Source organism: Euwallacea similis, chromosome 7 (assembly GCF_039881205.1).
Source record: "Euwallacea similis isolate ESF13 chromosome 7, ESF131.1, whole genome shotgun sequence".
In the NCBI taxonomy this organism is placed as follows: Eukaryota; Metazoa; Arthropoda; class Insecta; order Coleoptera; family Curculionidae; genus Euwallacea; species Euwallacea similis.
The window spans coordinates 3,712,325-3,727,016 of NC_089615.1; the positions used below are offsets into that span (position 1 = coordinate 3,712,325).

General features: G+C 32.7%; 3 protein-coding genes across 9 annotated transcripts in view; all 3 read right to left on the bottom strand.

The window, feature by feature from the left end:
* Positions 1 to 12,198, bottom strand: part of LOC136409958 (phosphatase and actin regulator 2-like) — a 44,331-nt gene extending 32,133 nt beyond the window's left edge. For 3 of the 7 annotated variants that reach the window (XM_066391831.1, XM_066391833.1, XM_066391829.1), the window contains exons 1-2: positions 4,709 to 5,404; positions 2,305 to 2,358 (exon numbers count right to left, since the gene is read on the bottom strand). In XM_066391831.1, the coding sequence (XP_066247928.1) occupies positions 2,305 to 2,358; positions 4,709 to 4,976 (322 nt within the window). In that variant the 5' untranslated portion in view covers positions 4,977 to 5,404. Of the gene's footprint in view, positions 1 to 2,304; positions 2,359 to 4,708; positions 5,405 to 8,561; positions 8,604 to 8,863; positions 9,090 to 9,399; positions 9,510 to 9,993; positions 10,096 to 11,989 lie in introns of those variants that run through there. The other 4 variants (XM_066391830.1, XM_066391834.1, XM_066391835.1 and 1 more) reach the window with 4 other exon arrangements.
* On the bottom strand, positions 10,506 to 11,973 carry LOC136409986 (uncharacterized). The gene is made up of 2 exons (XM_066391875.1): positions 11,773 to 11,973; positions 10,506 to 11,412 (listed from the first exon to the last, which is right to left on the bottom strand). Exons 1-2 carry the CDS (start codon positions 11,795 to 11,797, stop codon positions 10,727 to 10,729), a joined length of 711 nt encoding a protein of 236 aa, XP_066247972.1. The 5' UTR covers positions 11,798 to 11,973; the 3' UTR covers positions 10,506 to 10,726.
* A 728-nt stretch (positions 12,199 to 12,926) lies between the features above and the next one.
* On the bottom strand, positions 12,927 to 14,075 carry RpS21 (ribosomal protein S21). Its single transcript, XM_066391879.1, has 3 exons — positions 14,019 to 14,075; positions 13,712 to 13,903; positions 12,927 to 13,128 (listed from the first exon to the last, which is right to left on the bottom strand). The coding sequence occupies exons 1-3, from the start codon at positions 14,066 to 14,068 to the stop codon at positions 13,119 to 13,121; spliced, it is 252 nt and encodes an 83-aa protein (XP_066247976.1). The 5' UTR covers positions 14,069 to 14,075; the 3' UTR covers positions 12,927 to 13,118.
* Between the last annotated feature and the right edge of the window lie 617 nt (positions 14,076 to 14,692).

A 14,692-nucleotide genomic window follows, 5' to 3' on the forward strand; every position in this document is an offset into this window, starting at 1 on the left:
AAATTCCAAACTTGAACTATGGCAATTTATGGAAAAAATACAAGTAAAGAATTATGGCTCGTAGAATTATTATTAACATACAATTTGTTGGCATATCAAGGTTATTATTCATACAACTAGAATACAGGAGGTTTTCCTCATTTCTTTTGAATGTTAGAAGTGCTTGTTTTTTTTAATTTATCTAGAACATAAAATGTTGAGCGAGTTGTATTTTTGATTGACCTTGGTCCTATTGTATGCAATGTGCGACCTGTGTTTTATTTTGGTAATACTTTACGTATAGCGTTTTAGTAAATTAAAATTTCAACTTATTAATATTTTTTTACTTCTCAAGCTTAATGAAAACGTAAGTTCTTGGTAGTATACATTATGGTAACTTATTTATGAATATTCATTAAATGACTTTGAAACAAAAAAGATCATGTCGCACTTCACAAACTGAATTGTATATTGTTACATTCCGAGCGAGCAGAGAAAATAAACATCGCATTCAACCAAGCCCTCACTATTGTTTCAAAGAACAATATTTTCCTGTTTACTTCTCGTAATATGATTACATTACATGCAAATAATATTCTACATAGTACTGGATCGCTGCTCTACCAACATAACAGTATCCTATCATAATCATAACCAGTTCTGTTACGTTACTCTTATTTACGTTCTCTCTTTAGAATTTAAAATATTTCAATGCCAACAGGCCATGGATGAGCATCTCACGGATTAAAAATCTCGCATACAACGTGTGTAGATTTTGATAGTGAAAAACAACGTTTACGCCCTGGCAAACATCGGTGACGATCCAGTTTTATTCTCATAACGACTGGTAATTAAATAAACGAGGATGGAAATAAGTCCTTTTTACCATCTCTTTCACTGACAGCCTTCTACAATTTCCGCCAAAACACGATAATTGCAACTTGTAGAATGGCGGAATGCGGTTAGTTGCGTGTGAAATTGTGAATTCAATCCTCTCGTGTATTGTCCCAATTATTATTTAGGACCATATTTATGTTCTACGGTTCAGCAATCATACCACATTAATATCTGTAAATAACTAATAGATTTCGGTTCGAAACAAAAGGCGCTCGTGCCTCCGACCAAAAATACATAAATCACAAAGATGATATATTGCTACTTGTATTTATTTGGCTTTATATTAATTAGACCATTAAAGTGCTTAGCAACGCTTGTTAATAATAAATGTATCAAAATTTAACTATTCCTTGATGAGTACAAAATATCTTACTATTACTTACAGGTGCGTGATGTTTTTTAGTAACTTCAGAACAATACTGAAGCAACAATGCGGCAGAAACAGAAAACTTCTCACCCTAACTTAAATTACACTAGGATTCGTGAAATAGTATTTATGCATATCAAGTCTTCTGTTGTTCTGCATTCGTAATAAATTACATTTACCAGTCCTCTTGCGTTGGCATAACAATTATGTGAATTTTCCATATAAAGCAATATTTGTTTGGAGTCTTTTTGTAACGATGAAATAGTGTGTTGCGTTAGTGTAACACAATCTTGACGAAATTACCTAATGTAAGCAATATAACTTTCCTAATTTCTTCCTTTGAATCATGGGCCTCACTCCTTACCTCCGATATGTGAACTGATATAATGATGTGGGTGGACAACGCATTTTACTAATAGGGCCATCACTCTCCATCCTTGTGTTTAAAAACATAGCACAATGCGCTTTTGTTGACTAATGCATTGTTTACTCAATTAAGCGCCATTAAATTTGATTAGTTTTGCTTTTAGATCGTGACATCACTCCCAAGTTTAATCCATTTGGAAACATGCTTCGCCGTGTGACCAAGAAATATATGCCTTACCCGCGGAAAGCAATACACTTTTCCAACCAATCCATCATCCTATTTTTTGGCCTGCTCCAACTTTTTTGACTAGGAATATAGTGATTATTATTCCCATTTCTAGCAATTTAAGGTGGTAATTACTCTGCACGATAAGTAGAAGTGCAGATATGTGAAAATGTGCATTCACTTGATCCGAAAATAATGATAAACGACAATAATTAGTTATGGCCTGATTATTAGCAACTCGTTAACTACAGATGTAGTTTCCTGAAGAAAAAAAGAAGAGAAGCAGTAATAATACACCAACCTAACTGGCATCAGAATGAAGGAAGTCGGTATATAGAATACCACATCAAAAAGAATAAGAAAAGAAGGATCCAATCACACCCCCCACACTGTGTTTAGTAAACAGCCCAATAGATAGGTAACCTCAGTGGTTAGCAGCAGCATAACACAAAAACATATAAATCTTTACCTTTTTTATATCTTAGTTTTCGGCTCTTACATTTTCTGTTAGCGCCGTTTCCTTCTGCAAAGGGAAGTTATAAAAAAGTTAATAAAACCAAGTATAAACCCCACTGTTTCGTTTCATGTGCCTATTTTCATAAAACCTATGGAGAAAATGGCTTGAGAAGGGAAACCCAAAACTTTGAAAATAAATTGTGGGCGTAAAACGTAGTAAGGAAAAAGGTCATAATATTAAATGTGATATCCAGTGTGATTCACAATGCAATTTCAGAAAGCCGAGAGAGTAGATTCCTCACAGCGAGAACGAAGTGATATGAACATGTGTTCGGAAAAGTTTTCGAGATAAAAGGTATTTATGTTTATTGCTGCGTCCAGCTTTTTAATCATGCACGTTAATCCTCAAGGTGTACACAGTTAGATTTGAATGCCCATAAGAACTTTTGTTCTCTCTGTACTGTGAAGAATCTACTCACATGAATTCTGAATCTCCCTGTAGTTTGTAGAATGCCATCCGAGTTTATGTTTTTTTACTCGCTTTCCTCGATTTGATTACGCTTCTCAAGATATACAGAGTGATCATTTAAATTTCATATTTAGTAAACTTTTAAGAATAGTAAGAAATTTGTTAAAGAAAAGAACGTATGTTGATTATCGTTTGTGTATATTTGGTTACCTAAGTAACTTACATCATTTAGTAATTTTTCATGACGAAACGCTTCATCCGGAGACATTTAGCCAATCATTATTTATTATTTTGACTATTTACCATTTGGCCTTTGTATTTTTTCGTTTTTCTTTCTCTGTTATTTTATTAATTTTATCCGTTTTGTAAAAAACTTGTCTTTTTTAAGACCACAGTATCGTTTGTTTAAATTCGGTTTCCTGTACCTACCGCAAAATGGTGTTCACGGACGAACAGAAAACATTTATGATTGAAGCCTATTTTTGTAATGGACATTAAATTAATGGAGAATGGGTTTATGAAGTTCATCCTGTTTTCGAGAATTTCATGAAAAATTTCCTTAAGTTGTAACAGATGAACTGAACTTCGCAAATACACTGAAGTATATTGTAAATTTATTTCGTGAAACCGGCAGCATTCGGAGAAAGTCAGGCAGCAGAAGACCAAAAAAACGAACTCCAGATACTGTAGAAAATATAAGACAGATAATGCATGGAAACCCGAATACTTCCTTAAGGAGATTGTCACAGTAGATCGACTTATCTTATATTACGTGTCATAGAATTCTCAAAAAGGACCTAAATTTGTTTCCCTACAAAATGCAAGTGTTCCAAGAACTTCAGCCTCTAGATTATGAAACGAGAGTAAATTATTGCACCTAGTTCAACGAGACAATGAATAACATTCTTCTAGATCCTTTATTAAAAATTTATTTTAATGTCATTTTGCGGCATATGATCAAGCTATGATCTATTTTTTATCTTCTATTTTTCTTGTGTAAAATTCCTAGCTGGCTAAATATGAAATTTAAATGATCACTCAATAACTAAATCACAGATTGTCACTTTCCTTAAAATGCAACCTAGTCATTGAGGCACATCTCGTATTCATACATTTTTGAGATAAACTAATAAATCGTCGAGGGGGTACTTGGAAACGAAAAACATTTTTGGAAATATTTTATTATAAGTTTGTCAATTTTTATTCAAAATCGAGCAGATTTTAGAGCCGAAATGGTAACGAAATATTAAAAAGAAACATTTACTAATTGAAAAATTGACACGATATTCGGAACAATTTAAGCCTCAGGCAAAAATGTAAAGCTCAAAAAGTGCGCAACTCTAAATAAAAATTCAAGTATGGGGCTAAAGATTTATTGCAAATTTTATGTTCGCCCAACAGGAAAATTTCTATAAGTCAGACCACTATTACCTAATTAAAATGATAAAAATTGTTTCGATTTAAATGGTACTTGTGTAGAAGTACTGCGGGAATTTTCAATAATTTTCTTGATAAAACGTGACTTATGAATGGTGCAAATATTGCTTTTTTTACCTAAAACGGACAGTAATTTACACTCAAGCAACGATCTTTCATCTGTTTTAAATAGAAGAAAGGTAGTTCGAGTATATTGTTGCAATTTAAACTTTCAGTTGCATTGCAATAAATTATTATAATGATTCTCAGATTCAAAATTGAGGTTTTATAATATATCTTCAATGGGAAAAACGTAGTTTCATTTTGCCATACATTTCATAAAAAACAAGAGAGAAACAAAGAGAATCTGTAAGTTCAACTCGGAATTTTTTTTCCTCAGCAACTCCATGAATTTTATTCTTCCGTATTATTTAATCCATCCAGTCAACTATTAATTCTTGGCAATAATTTATGCCAGTGTAGGGTGTATGGGTGTATGTTTATTTCGGTGCTAGGCGATCGTTAAACTCACCCACGATAACAGCGGTCACACCAGCGTCCTTGATCTCCTTAATCTCTTTTGCCTCCTTTCCTACACTCAAAAAATCAGACAAACTCAAACTGGAGGCGATCAGCTGTCTCCTCTCTTCAAAATTTAAATAGTCCAGGCTGTTACTTCGAGTGGGCGCCACGATGGCCACGTTTTTCACTTTGGTTGGAGGGTGGTTTTGCGCCTTTTCGTGCATAGTCATTGGTTTTTCACCAGGCACCACGAACACACCACTAAACCGAACAGACATAACAAGAAGCACTTAGTAGTGGCACATTACTGGGCCCTTTAACACGAAACCTTCGGTTTAGGCAGGTAGGAGTCCGTCAGGTATTCCGGGACATTCTTGTTATTTAAAGCCTCTTCTATTGAAGAGCATCAAAACACCTGCAGAGCTATTAATACAGCTCCCCGGCCAGGTGAACAGACGGAAACGAAAATAAGCTTTTAATATGTATGATATATTAGTGGACGAAGACAGCTCCGAGTGTCTTCCTTTTGTACGCGGATATTAAACTGGAAGCTTAACACAGACTGAGAAATCAAGAAGTGAAAAAATCACGTGAGTTTGAGCCGTTTCGTTCAAAGCACTCAGCTTACATTTCGTAAAAGCGAAGCTACGAAGCTTTAAAAGAGGAGCGAAACTCGTATTGTATGCAACTCAGAAGCGAATGCTCGACGGCTCGCACTGTATAGCGTTTATCTAAATTTGAAAGGGATTGTCGACGGCGTTGCCGTGGTGTTGAAATATTTTGTCTTGGGCTGATGATGAATGATCTCAGTAGTATAAACAAATATTAATACAAAATAAGTACAGTGGTGACATTCGCTCATAAGATGACACTTATTGCGTATAATTGTGGGATTAAGGGCTTTCCACACATTTGAGCTAATTTCCACAAGGAGGTAAGTGTGCGTTTTGACAGTAAACCAGCATTAGTAGCAATTAGTACAGGTGCTGCTACAATGAGGATATTTGGTGGTCCTTTAGAATCAAAGAATTTTTATCATTTTTGATACTAATCCGTCTCACTCATCAGTAACGATTTGATAGTTAAGGAATTTTTACCTCTCGATCTTTACTATCTAACAATCCTTAGATGACACGCCATCCTACTAGATATCAAAATTGTCAAAAATATTCCAGACCTTTCAACAATTTTCTGATATTCAACCTAAATAATAGAAATTAAGGACACTTGCTAGAAAGCAACAAATTTAATTTGAAAATATATCTGAAAAAATAATGGTAGCCCGTCATCTAATCGACTTTGAAGGGTATGAGAAATTAGTTCGAAAATAAAGCAGGACTAAGAACAAGGACTTTAAGGATCTCTGGAATTAAAATATAGAAAAATCCGAAATAACCTGTGGCATGAATATTTTTTTATTAACTTTTTTGCTTAAAATTACATTTTCCTTTGCTGTCCATATACCAATTATTCAATTTTTTATTACGTCACATTAACAAAATGAAATATTACAATATGACTATTTGTGTTATGGAAACAAAAATGTGTAACATTAAAAAAACATCATAATTATTTAAGCCAATAAATTATGTTTATAGACGAACGCATTTGAGATAAGTATAGTCATCAAGTGACATGATTCAATGTAACATTTTCTTTTTTTTTTGTTATTACAATATCCATAAATCCACTCCAATTTTTTAAATACTTCTTCATAATTGTTTGTTAGATTAGAACAAGTGTAATCAAAGTTAGTTTTCTTACGTCATCTTATTTTAAATATTTTAGACAAATTTCTAATATTAAACAATAATAAACGTAAATATATTTAGCAGAAAATATCTTTTAAAACATTGCAACCTCTGAAGCCAATTCAAATGTTTTTTCATATTTAGGATTTACAGAACCTAAGAGAAATGTTTTATAACATCTGGGAAGAGAAATTCTAAGAAAACTGGTTAAAACCAACTTTATTCGAATGAGTTAGTTTTTTGCAAAATAACCGGGCTTTTGGGAGCCCTACTCTCTCTTCTCTACAGAATAGGTCAACCGAATGTTATAAGTTAGTAATAACCAAAAACGTCTTGCAGGCTTATATCAACTGGGGTATGGATGGATGCCCCTTACGACAAAGAAACGGCGCCATTAGGTTACGTGCCATACTGACTGACTTAGGAATCACCCTGTACTGCACGTTCTTATTAATCTCAAATGACGAAAAACTTTTCATAAGACTGAAGACAACCATTAAACGTTTGGAAAGTTTGATTAAACATGAAAGCTGACAACCTTGCACTCCTACTAACCATTCAACGCAGAGTCGGATTACAAACACTGTTCGAATGCACTCGACAGAAACGCGCTTTGTTGGTCTAAACGCACTTCTTGAATTTAAATGTAAATAAATCAACTAACCAATGTTTGCCTTCAGAATGAATTAAAAATCCATTTAGCATTCCCCTTATCCACATAAAAATATTAAAGACCTTCGAAATTAGTTTGCAGAATCGTAAATTAAGGAGAAACATTAGATCACAGTCATGAGAAATCAAACTGGTACTTACAAATTTATTCCAGTTTTAATGGCATAGGTACACATTGGTTTTTTAATCTCAGAAAATAGTCGAAACAAATAGTTATTTAAATTACCAACTACTTTTCTTCATCAATAAAAGATAACCGATAGTTCACGTCTAAACCTGCGACAAGCAAAACGTTTTGCGAGTAACCATAGAAACCATTTTTTGAAACAGTTGCATAGCAATCTCATATCAATAAATTTATGTATTGATTTAACTAGTAGCATTAAATATAAAAATAAATACATTTTTGTGAAAAGTAATTGACGTCTCATGCAGTAAACTATAAAAACATTAATTATCAAGGTTATGTTATCAAACTGCGTGTTAAAGTCGTAGGTATTGTTCACCCAAACGTTATCGATGTGATTGATTTTAAAAATACTATAAATACTTCTAATACTAAACATACAGAGTCTTTCATTATAACGTGCTAAAAATTCATGAAGTGAATCTGTGGATGATTTAAAACAAAAGTTCAACGAAAAGATGATGTTTTCGCTTCCTGTCTCAAATTTTTATTATCCTGTCTTTCTTACCTTGTTTTCTTAGAACTTTTTTTCTTAAAATCATCCACAGATTCACCCCCTTAATTTTTAATATACTATTATGAAACACCCTGTATAATAATGCTATAAACCGGTTCAAGCATAAAATTCTAAATAAAACTGTCAGCAAATGACAATATGCGTAAAGGCATGTCATATTTTTCTAGGTGACAACTTCTAGGATCCTACCCTGTCGAAAACCGCCCTCAACTACACCTCTTTTTAGGACTTATTCTCCGCCCACGAAACGACAAAGAGGAGTAGATGTGTGGACGTGGGGAAATAAACGGTGCGACAAAGACATACAAATCAACAATTCGAAGCACGTTGTTCCTTGGTCTAACAACAGCCAGACTGTGCTTGTAACTATGGTGATTGTGTATTCCTGCATTTCCCTATAGAAAGACGGGATGTTGATAGACAGTGCGGGAGGCATACAAATTTCATTATTCTCTATTAAAGTAATAAATAATAAATGCGGTCTTCCAGGCGCCTTGTTGACTGAGTACCAGTCATTAAATATAGTTTCTATTATCGATGAATGAACTAGAGTATTCTGAGTGAGAGTTGGAAAAGTGATAAGTATACGTCTGTAACAATCTAATGTCTGTAGTATTAATAATTGTGATAAAGCTTCTTGGTACGCAACACACTTGGACAATGGCATAAATTACGAGCACAAAGATAGTATAAAAAACCACAGAAATAAATAACTTTTGTTTTAAAAAAAACTTACCGTCAGAAGTACTGTTTTTGGAATTGGAATCTGGTGACGTACCTGAAAAAAAAAAAACCTTTAATATTTATTACATAATTAATGCATTATCTACATAGTTCATTATGTCAATTACAGCGGAAATAATTGATTTATTAGGTTGAGATTCTATTTCCAGATAAAAATACCTTATCGTGAAATATAATGTGATATAGCAAAATTGTCTTCCTCAAAGTTGTTAGCTAATGCTAATCATTAAAAAACTACATACCCATCTTCCTTACGCTGAAAAATAAGTATCTTATCCTAAAGGGTGAACCTACCAGATACACTTAACCCCTCATTTTCCTCAATGGTTTCAATGGATTCTGACCTATGCAAATGCCTCCTACTTCGAGAAATACGTCTAATCAAATTGGACATAGCATTGAATGCGAAATTTTAACACTATTTCACTTTAAAGCAAACACTAATATCAAAATCACATCACTATGACATTCCACACAAATCAATATTTTTGAGAAGGTTTCTTAATATGGATAAACGACGACACCTCACACCTTAATGGATCTAGTTCTAGTCAAATGGCTACGTGATTCCTTATCTTATCTTTACCTTTCTAAAGCAGCGCATAAATATGATACTTTATTGTTTAAAGTGAAATTTTCATGTTACTTCTATAAAATGAATTGGAGCTAAGATTATAATTATAGTTGAATTCTATATTTTTAATCATAAATATAAAAATGCATATAAGATTAGGATTGATTTAAGGAAGCTCTTATGAATTCGTTAACCATGTAATTACGAAAAGTTATAAAGTTACGTATCGACATTGGGCCTAACAAATTTTTCCTACCTTGTTTGTAACTTGAAAATTCTCCTTCGCTGTGACTATGAGTCAGCATCCACACCTTATGATCCAGGGTCTTTAGAATCAATCGAAAACTGTTATATTTTTGAAAAAGTTCAAAAACAAGAACTGGCAAAACAAAACAGATCGAGAAATTGCCCAGAAGCACCCAGCCCAACCCTCAGATATGTCAACCACACATTCACACATCGGCTCCAAAAAAGATAAAGCCGTTAGTCACATTCACTAAATGAACATGTTCACGATAAATCCGTCAACAGAAAAATCAAGTTAAACCACACTGTCGTCTGGAAAGGAGATATTTTTAGCTAGGTGAGGTTAGATTTGCCTATATCTATCCAGAATCCAGATGGCAGACTAGCGCACACTCTGCGCAAGGGTTGGGCCAGATGAAAAATTGCAGAAGGGTGCTTACGAACAGCTGTTTCATCTCCAGATAGACGGTGATAAGAGAAAGTCTTGGTTAAATTCTAGTGCAATTTCTAAGTAACGGTTTGTTGAAACAAAAGTAGAAAATGAAAATATTGAGAAGCATTTTATAAGTTTTGCTTTAAAAAAAATGTAAAAATCTTTACTCACCCAGATCTCCATTTGCTTTACTATCACTCAAATTTACACCTGTGGTTCCAGTGCTAGTTGCTTCTGGTAGTAACGTAGCATCGGCGCCGTCGGGTGCAGTCTCTAGAAAATTAATTATATGTAATTAGACTAAATCAAGAAATTTCTTTAAATTCAAAATAGATATCTTAAATTTTAAGGCATACTCTGAAGAGGTATTAAATGTCACAAATTTTTCCTCACTTAACAACCTCTGTAATTATTTCCACTTCGAAGATTCCAGTGATGGATAGATAAAAAAATTTCCACCTTGTATAAATGAACAGGGTTAATTCTTCAGCAAATAAACAAAATAAGATATTTTAAATAAGTTTGAGGGTAGGTAATTTAAAATGCTAACCTTACATAATTTTTTTATTTATTGCTATTTATCTTAACTGCTCTTATCTAAAATCAATATACAATGGATAAAACTTCCTATCTAAAGATCAAATTATTAATGCGCTGATAATAGCTGATGACATTACCAAGGAGCAATTTTCATGGAAATGAAGCAATCAGAATATGAATACCTTGGTTTTCATGAATACTAGTATCCCAAGACATCAGCACACTCGCAATTTAGATCTTAACCAAACAAAGCCAAACGTCAAGACAAAAGTAATTAATATTTACATAATCTCATAATATGATAATGAATTATGAAATAGTTCCTAGGAATTCCGCTTCCTATATACTTACATACTATCTTTATTCATTGCATTTTCTTACCAAATTTCTTAAACAACTCTTCAGACAAAACCCTAAACTTATAATTAACCTTCCCAAATGTACCCAAGTCCATTAATGAGAGTTTCTTCATTATAATAAGAATAATTTCAGAAGGCAAATCTTCCAGACATGGTAAAGCTATACCATTTTGCTTCAGGATAGAACACTTAGCAGGAAATGCAATTTCTTCTTTAAAGAGCCTAGAGAGTTGATCTAAATGTTGAAATTTTACTTTTTTCATGTTTGTATTGGATGGTAAATATTTCAAAGAATCTAAAAGAATGGTGTAACATCCCGACTCTATTCCTTTGACAAAACAGTTTACAACTAAGTCATCTGAAACAATCACTATTAGCAGTTTTACTTCAAACATTTGTAAATTTGGTAGAATCAACCTTAGGCTATAATTTGTATTACTTGACAAAACTTGTTGTGGGAGGTTCTTACTCAAGGCCATAACATTTTTGTAATTGAATTCAAATGGCAAACATGAACAAGTATTATCACTTGGCACAAACCCAGTCTCTACCATTAGAAGAAAAATTAAGCCCACTAAAATATTAACTCTTGAAGCATATGGTGAATTGGCCTCAATAAATTGCATTAAATTTTGGAGGCTTTCTGGTGATTCTTCATATTTGTAATCCTCGATTAAAATTGGCCTCAAAACTGAAAACAAAGTACATTTTCAGTGTCAAGTTATACTTGGTATTGTTTTTGTTTATTTAGAAGTTCTTGTAAAATTTAGATCTATATTTAATAAGATCTTATGCGTAAAAATTGAAAAACGCAACTGCTGCATTTCTATTTTATTAGTAACTACTTTTAAAGCAACCCCTATATGTACTTGAACAGCCTGTTGATATGTATGATGGGAAAATTTTATAATGATTGAAGTTGTGCTTGAAATGAGTATATTGTCCTTTGATGACGCTCTAAAACTATGCAAACTATGAACTAAATTGAGTTTGTAAATGATTTACAATATTTAAAAGCTACAAAAGTGACTCATAATTTAGTAATCCCTACCCTTGCTCTGCTTGTTTCCAGCCATAGTTTTAGCGAATATCAGTAAATATGCAGATTCCAGATGGCAATGAAAATCAAAGCAATATATGCATTTTATGAAGGAGTTGTTGTGCTAATTATTAAAATAAAAATAGTGAATAAAAACAAATGAAAAGAAAATGCAACAAATAAACATCTGTCAGGCTTGGAGAATTAGGTTATGTGCATACAAACTCACCATTTTCAGTCTTGGTCTCCTGTGATGTCAAGACCTGGCCCGTTTGAAGCAAACTCGAATCGTTTTCACTATTTTTCGCGCAATTATCACTATTCTCAGACATAATTTTCACTATTTTCGGCGGTTGAGCGGAATGTTTGTGCCTATTTGAAAACATTCGCCGCTTTGACGGGTCGGTCGCCACAAGGGGGCAGCACTGGACAAAGGCCTTTACCCTTTGATTTACCAAGGTTGTTCGAAAACTTGAAAGTAAAAATGATTGAAGGTGAATGACAATGGCAATAGACAACCTTAATGCAATTGCACTGAAATGTATTGATTAGTACTTTTACTTAATCATGACTATACCAATTATTTTACTGCAACTTTATAGAACTCAATGCATAAGAGTTGTACAGAAAGGTAAAAAGATATGAACTTTCTATATCATTTGTTGCGTATGAATAGGCTATATTCTATATATGAACTTCTTTTTATGCTGTGCATTATGTTATTCATGCTTTATGCGCTATAAATTCGGACTAATTTACTGGCATATTATATCTAAACCCTTGAACATATAGCATAAAGACGTCCCAAGTTATGTAAAGTTACCAAGAGACTCTCATTCTGGGAAACGTCCTAGATTCGAGGACCGTTCTCCCAGTTCTTGCAATTTTCTAAATCAGATTAAAGGATATTATATAAGAATAATAACGTACAAAGCACTATTAAATAATTTTTTTTTAATGTTTGAAAATCTGTTTTTTATGTTTAGCCTTTGAACATATTGGTACCAACCGGTGGTTTTTTAATGATGCCGTCCGAAAATAAAAGCTGGCAATACATTTCAAATGAAATTGTTTATCCGTTTTACAGAAAAATATTGTGCGATGGTTTAGCGTGTCGAGAAATGCAACATACAATTCTCCTTAAAATACCATAAAAACTAAAGGTATTATAATTCCCAAAATTGGATATTTTAATGTCTTAAATCATCTAAAGGATACTGGTTTAAATAAAAATTGAAAAGGACTATGGATGTGAATAATTTGTTCGTTTAAACAACACTGAGTGAAAAATCAGATATATATATATATTATATATTTTATCTGAACGTACATTTCACCTTATTCATCTATGTTCCCAGTTAGAAGTTCCTGCAACAAAAAAAAGTAAATCAATAACTCTAATTTACAGTAATTAAACAATATTTAATGTGATAATTGATTAACTTGTCTGTATAGTATTTTAAACTGTTTTAAAAAACTACAATCCCAACTAAAACAATCATTTAATTTTGACTCATAGATCTACAGCAGTAAGATATAATAAACGCTAAAAAAAATCTTTTTAATTTAACAGTGTCATTCATAGTTTGCCTCTCAGTTTGTCCATATGCCTTAAAAGAGTCTTTGAGACCTATGGGTTGTTTATTTGTCTTAGAGAACAAACCATGAAGAGCAAAAGAGTTACACCAGGTTACAGAAAAGTAAATTACTCTGTTGTCCAATTGTAATGATAATTAAAACAAAAATTAGTCAAGGAATTAAACAATTTTTTCAAAATAAAATATTTCAGACATTTCAATGAAGCAACTAAATTCCAACATATAAACTAATTTTTTATGTAGAACAAAGTTAGAATTTGACAGTTGCCAAATAAAACACATTTGAATTCTTTTAATAGCATAAACATACTTAATATTCTTGGTAACATGACAACATAACATAAAGCTCTTACTTGGCAATAAGTCCATCTTTTTTCGTCAGCCTGACAATACAGTCATCTGATTCTCCCATTCTGCGAATAGCTCCACATAAAGCATAGCTCTTCGAAGTATCAGTCATTCTCCCAGTGGCTGGGTCAACTTCTGCAATACTGATTTGAATGGATGCATGGTCTTTTGCATGGATAATTCGGTTTGACGCTGAGCTAGAAATTAGGTACCCACATATTTTCGAATATACAACTTGCAGGCAAAATAATAATGATATAAAATCAAAAAATTACACCAAAAAACACGTGTCGTTAGGTTAGGATTGCTTACCATTTTCTGGGGCAGTATAAATCAACGAAATCGCCTGCTTCGTTTTCCATTTTATGTTTGCTGAAAAGGAAAATGTTTATTAATTTATTTTACAATAGAGTATATTAATAATAAATTATACTAACATAGTAACAAACGTTTATAACTATTTGAACCAACTTGAAATTGGGAAAATTTAAGAGAAAGAAACAAGGTAATTTTCAGCAAGCTGACAGCGATGGTGGCGAAAAGGGAACGCTTGACAGCTGAAAAGATATAGAGCTTATGTGATAACGTATTTACCACTTCAACCTGAGATATGGCAACGTTGCTGGTAAAATGTTAAGCGCCATTTTTTCATACTTAATTGCTCGAAGTTTAAGACGTAAATATCTTGGAAACTAAAAAAGATATTTGAACGCTTGAAACACATTTAGAGAAGTGCATTCCCCGAGTATCGTAGGAGAATATTTGACATTGTGTTAGAAAACTGCTACACGATGAGCATCAAGAATGTTTTTTTGATAAAATATTTTTAATACATAACTCTAGAAAAAATCTTAGGTAAAAAGTAAAATAATTGTCACTTTTACATTTACAATATCGGCAACATGTCTGGTAATTGTGTTAGCAGATTATTACAGTGGGTAATCTCAAAAATATTTCTTCCATAAATTATATTTCAAATTCTTCAG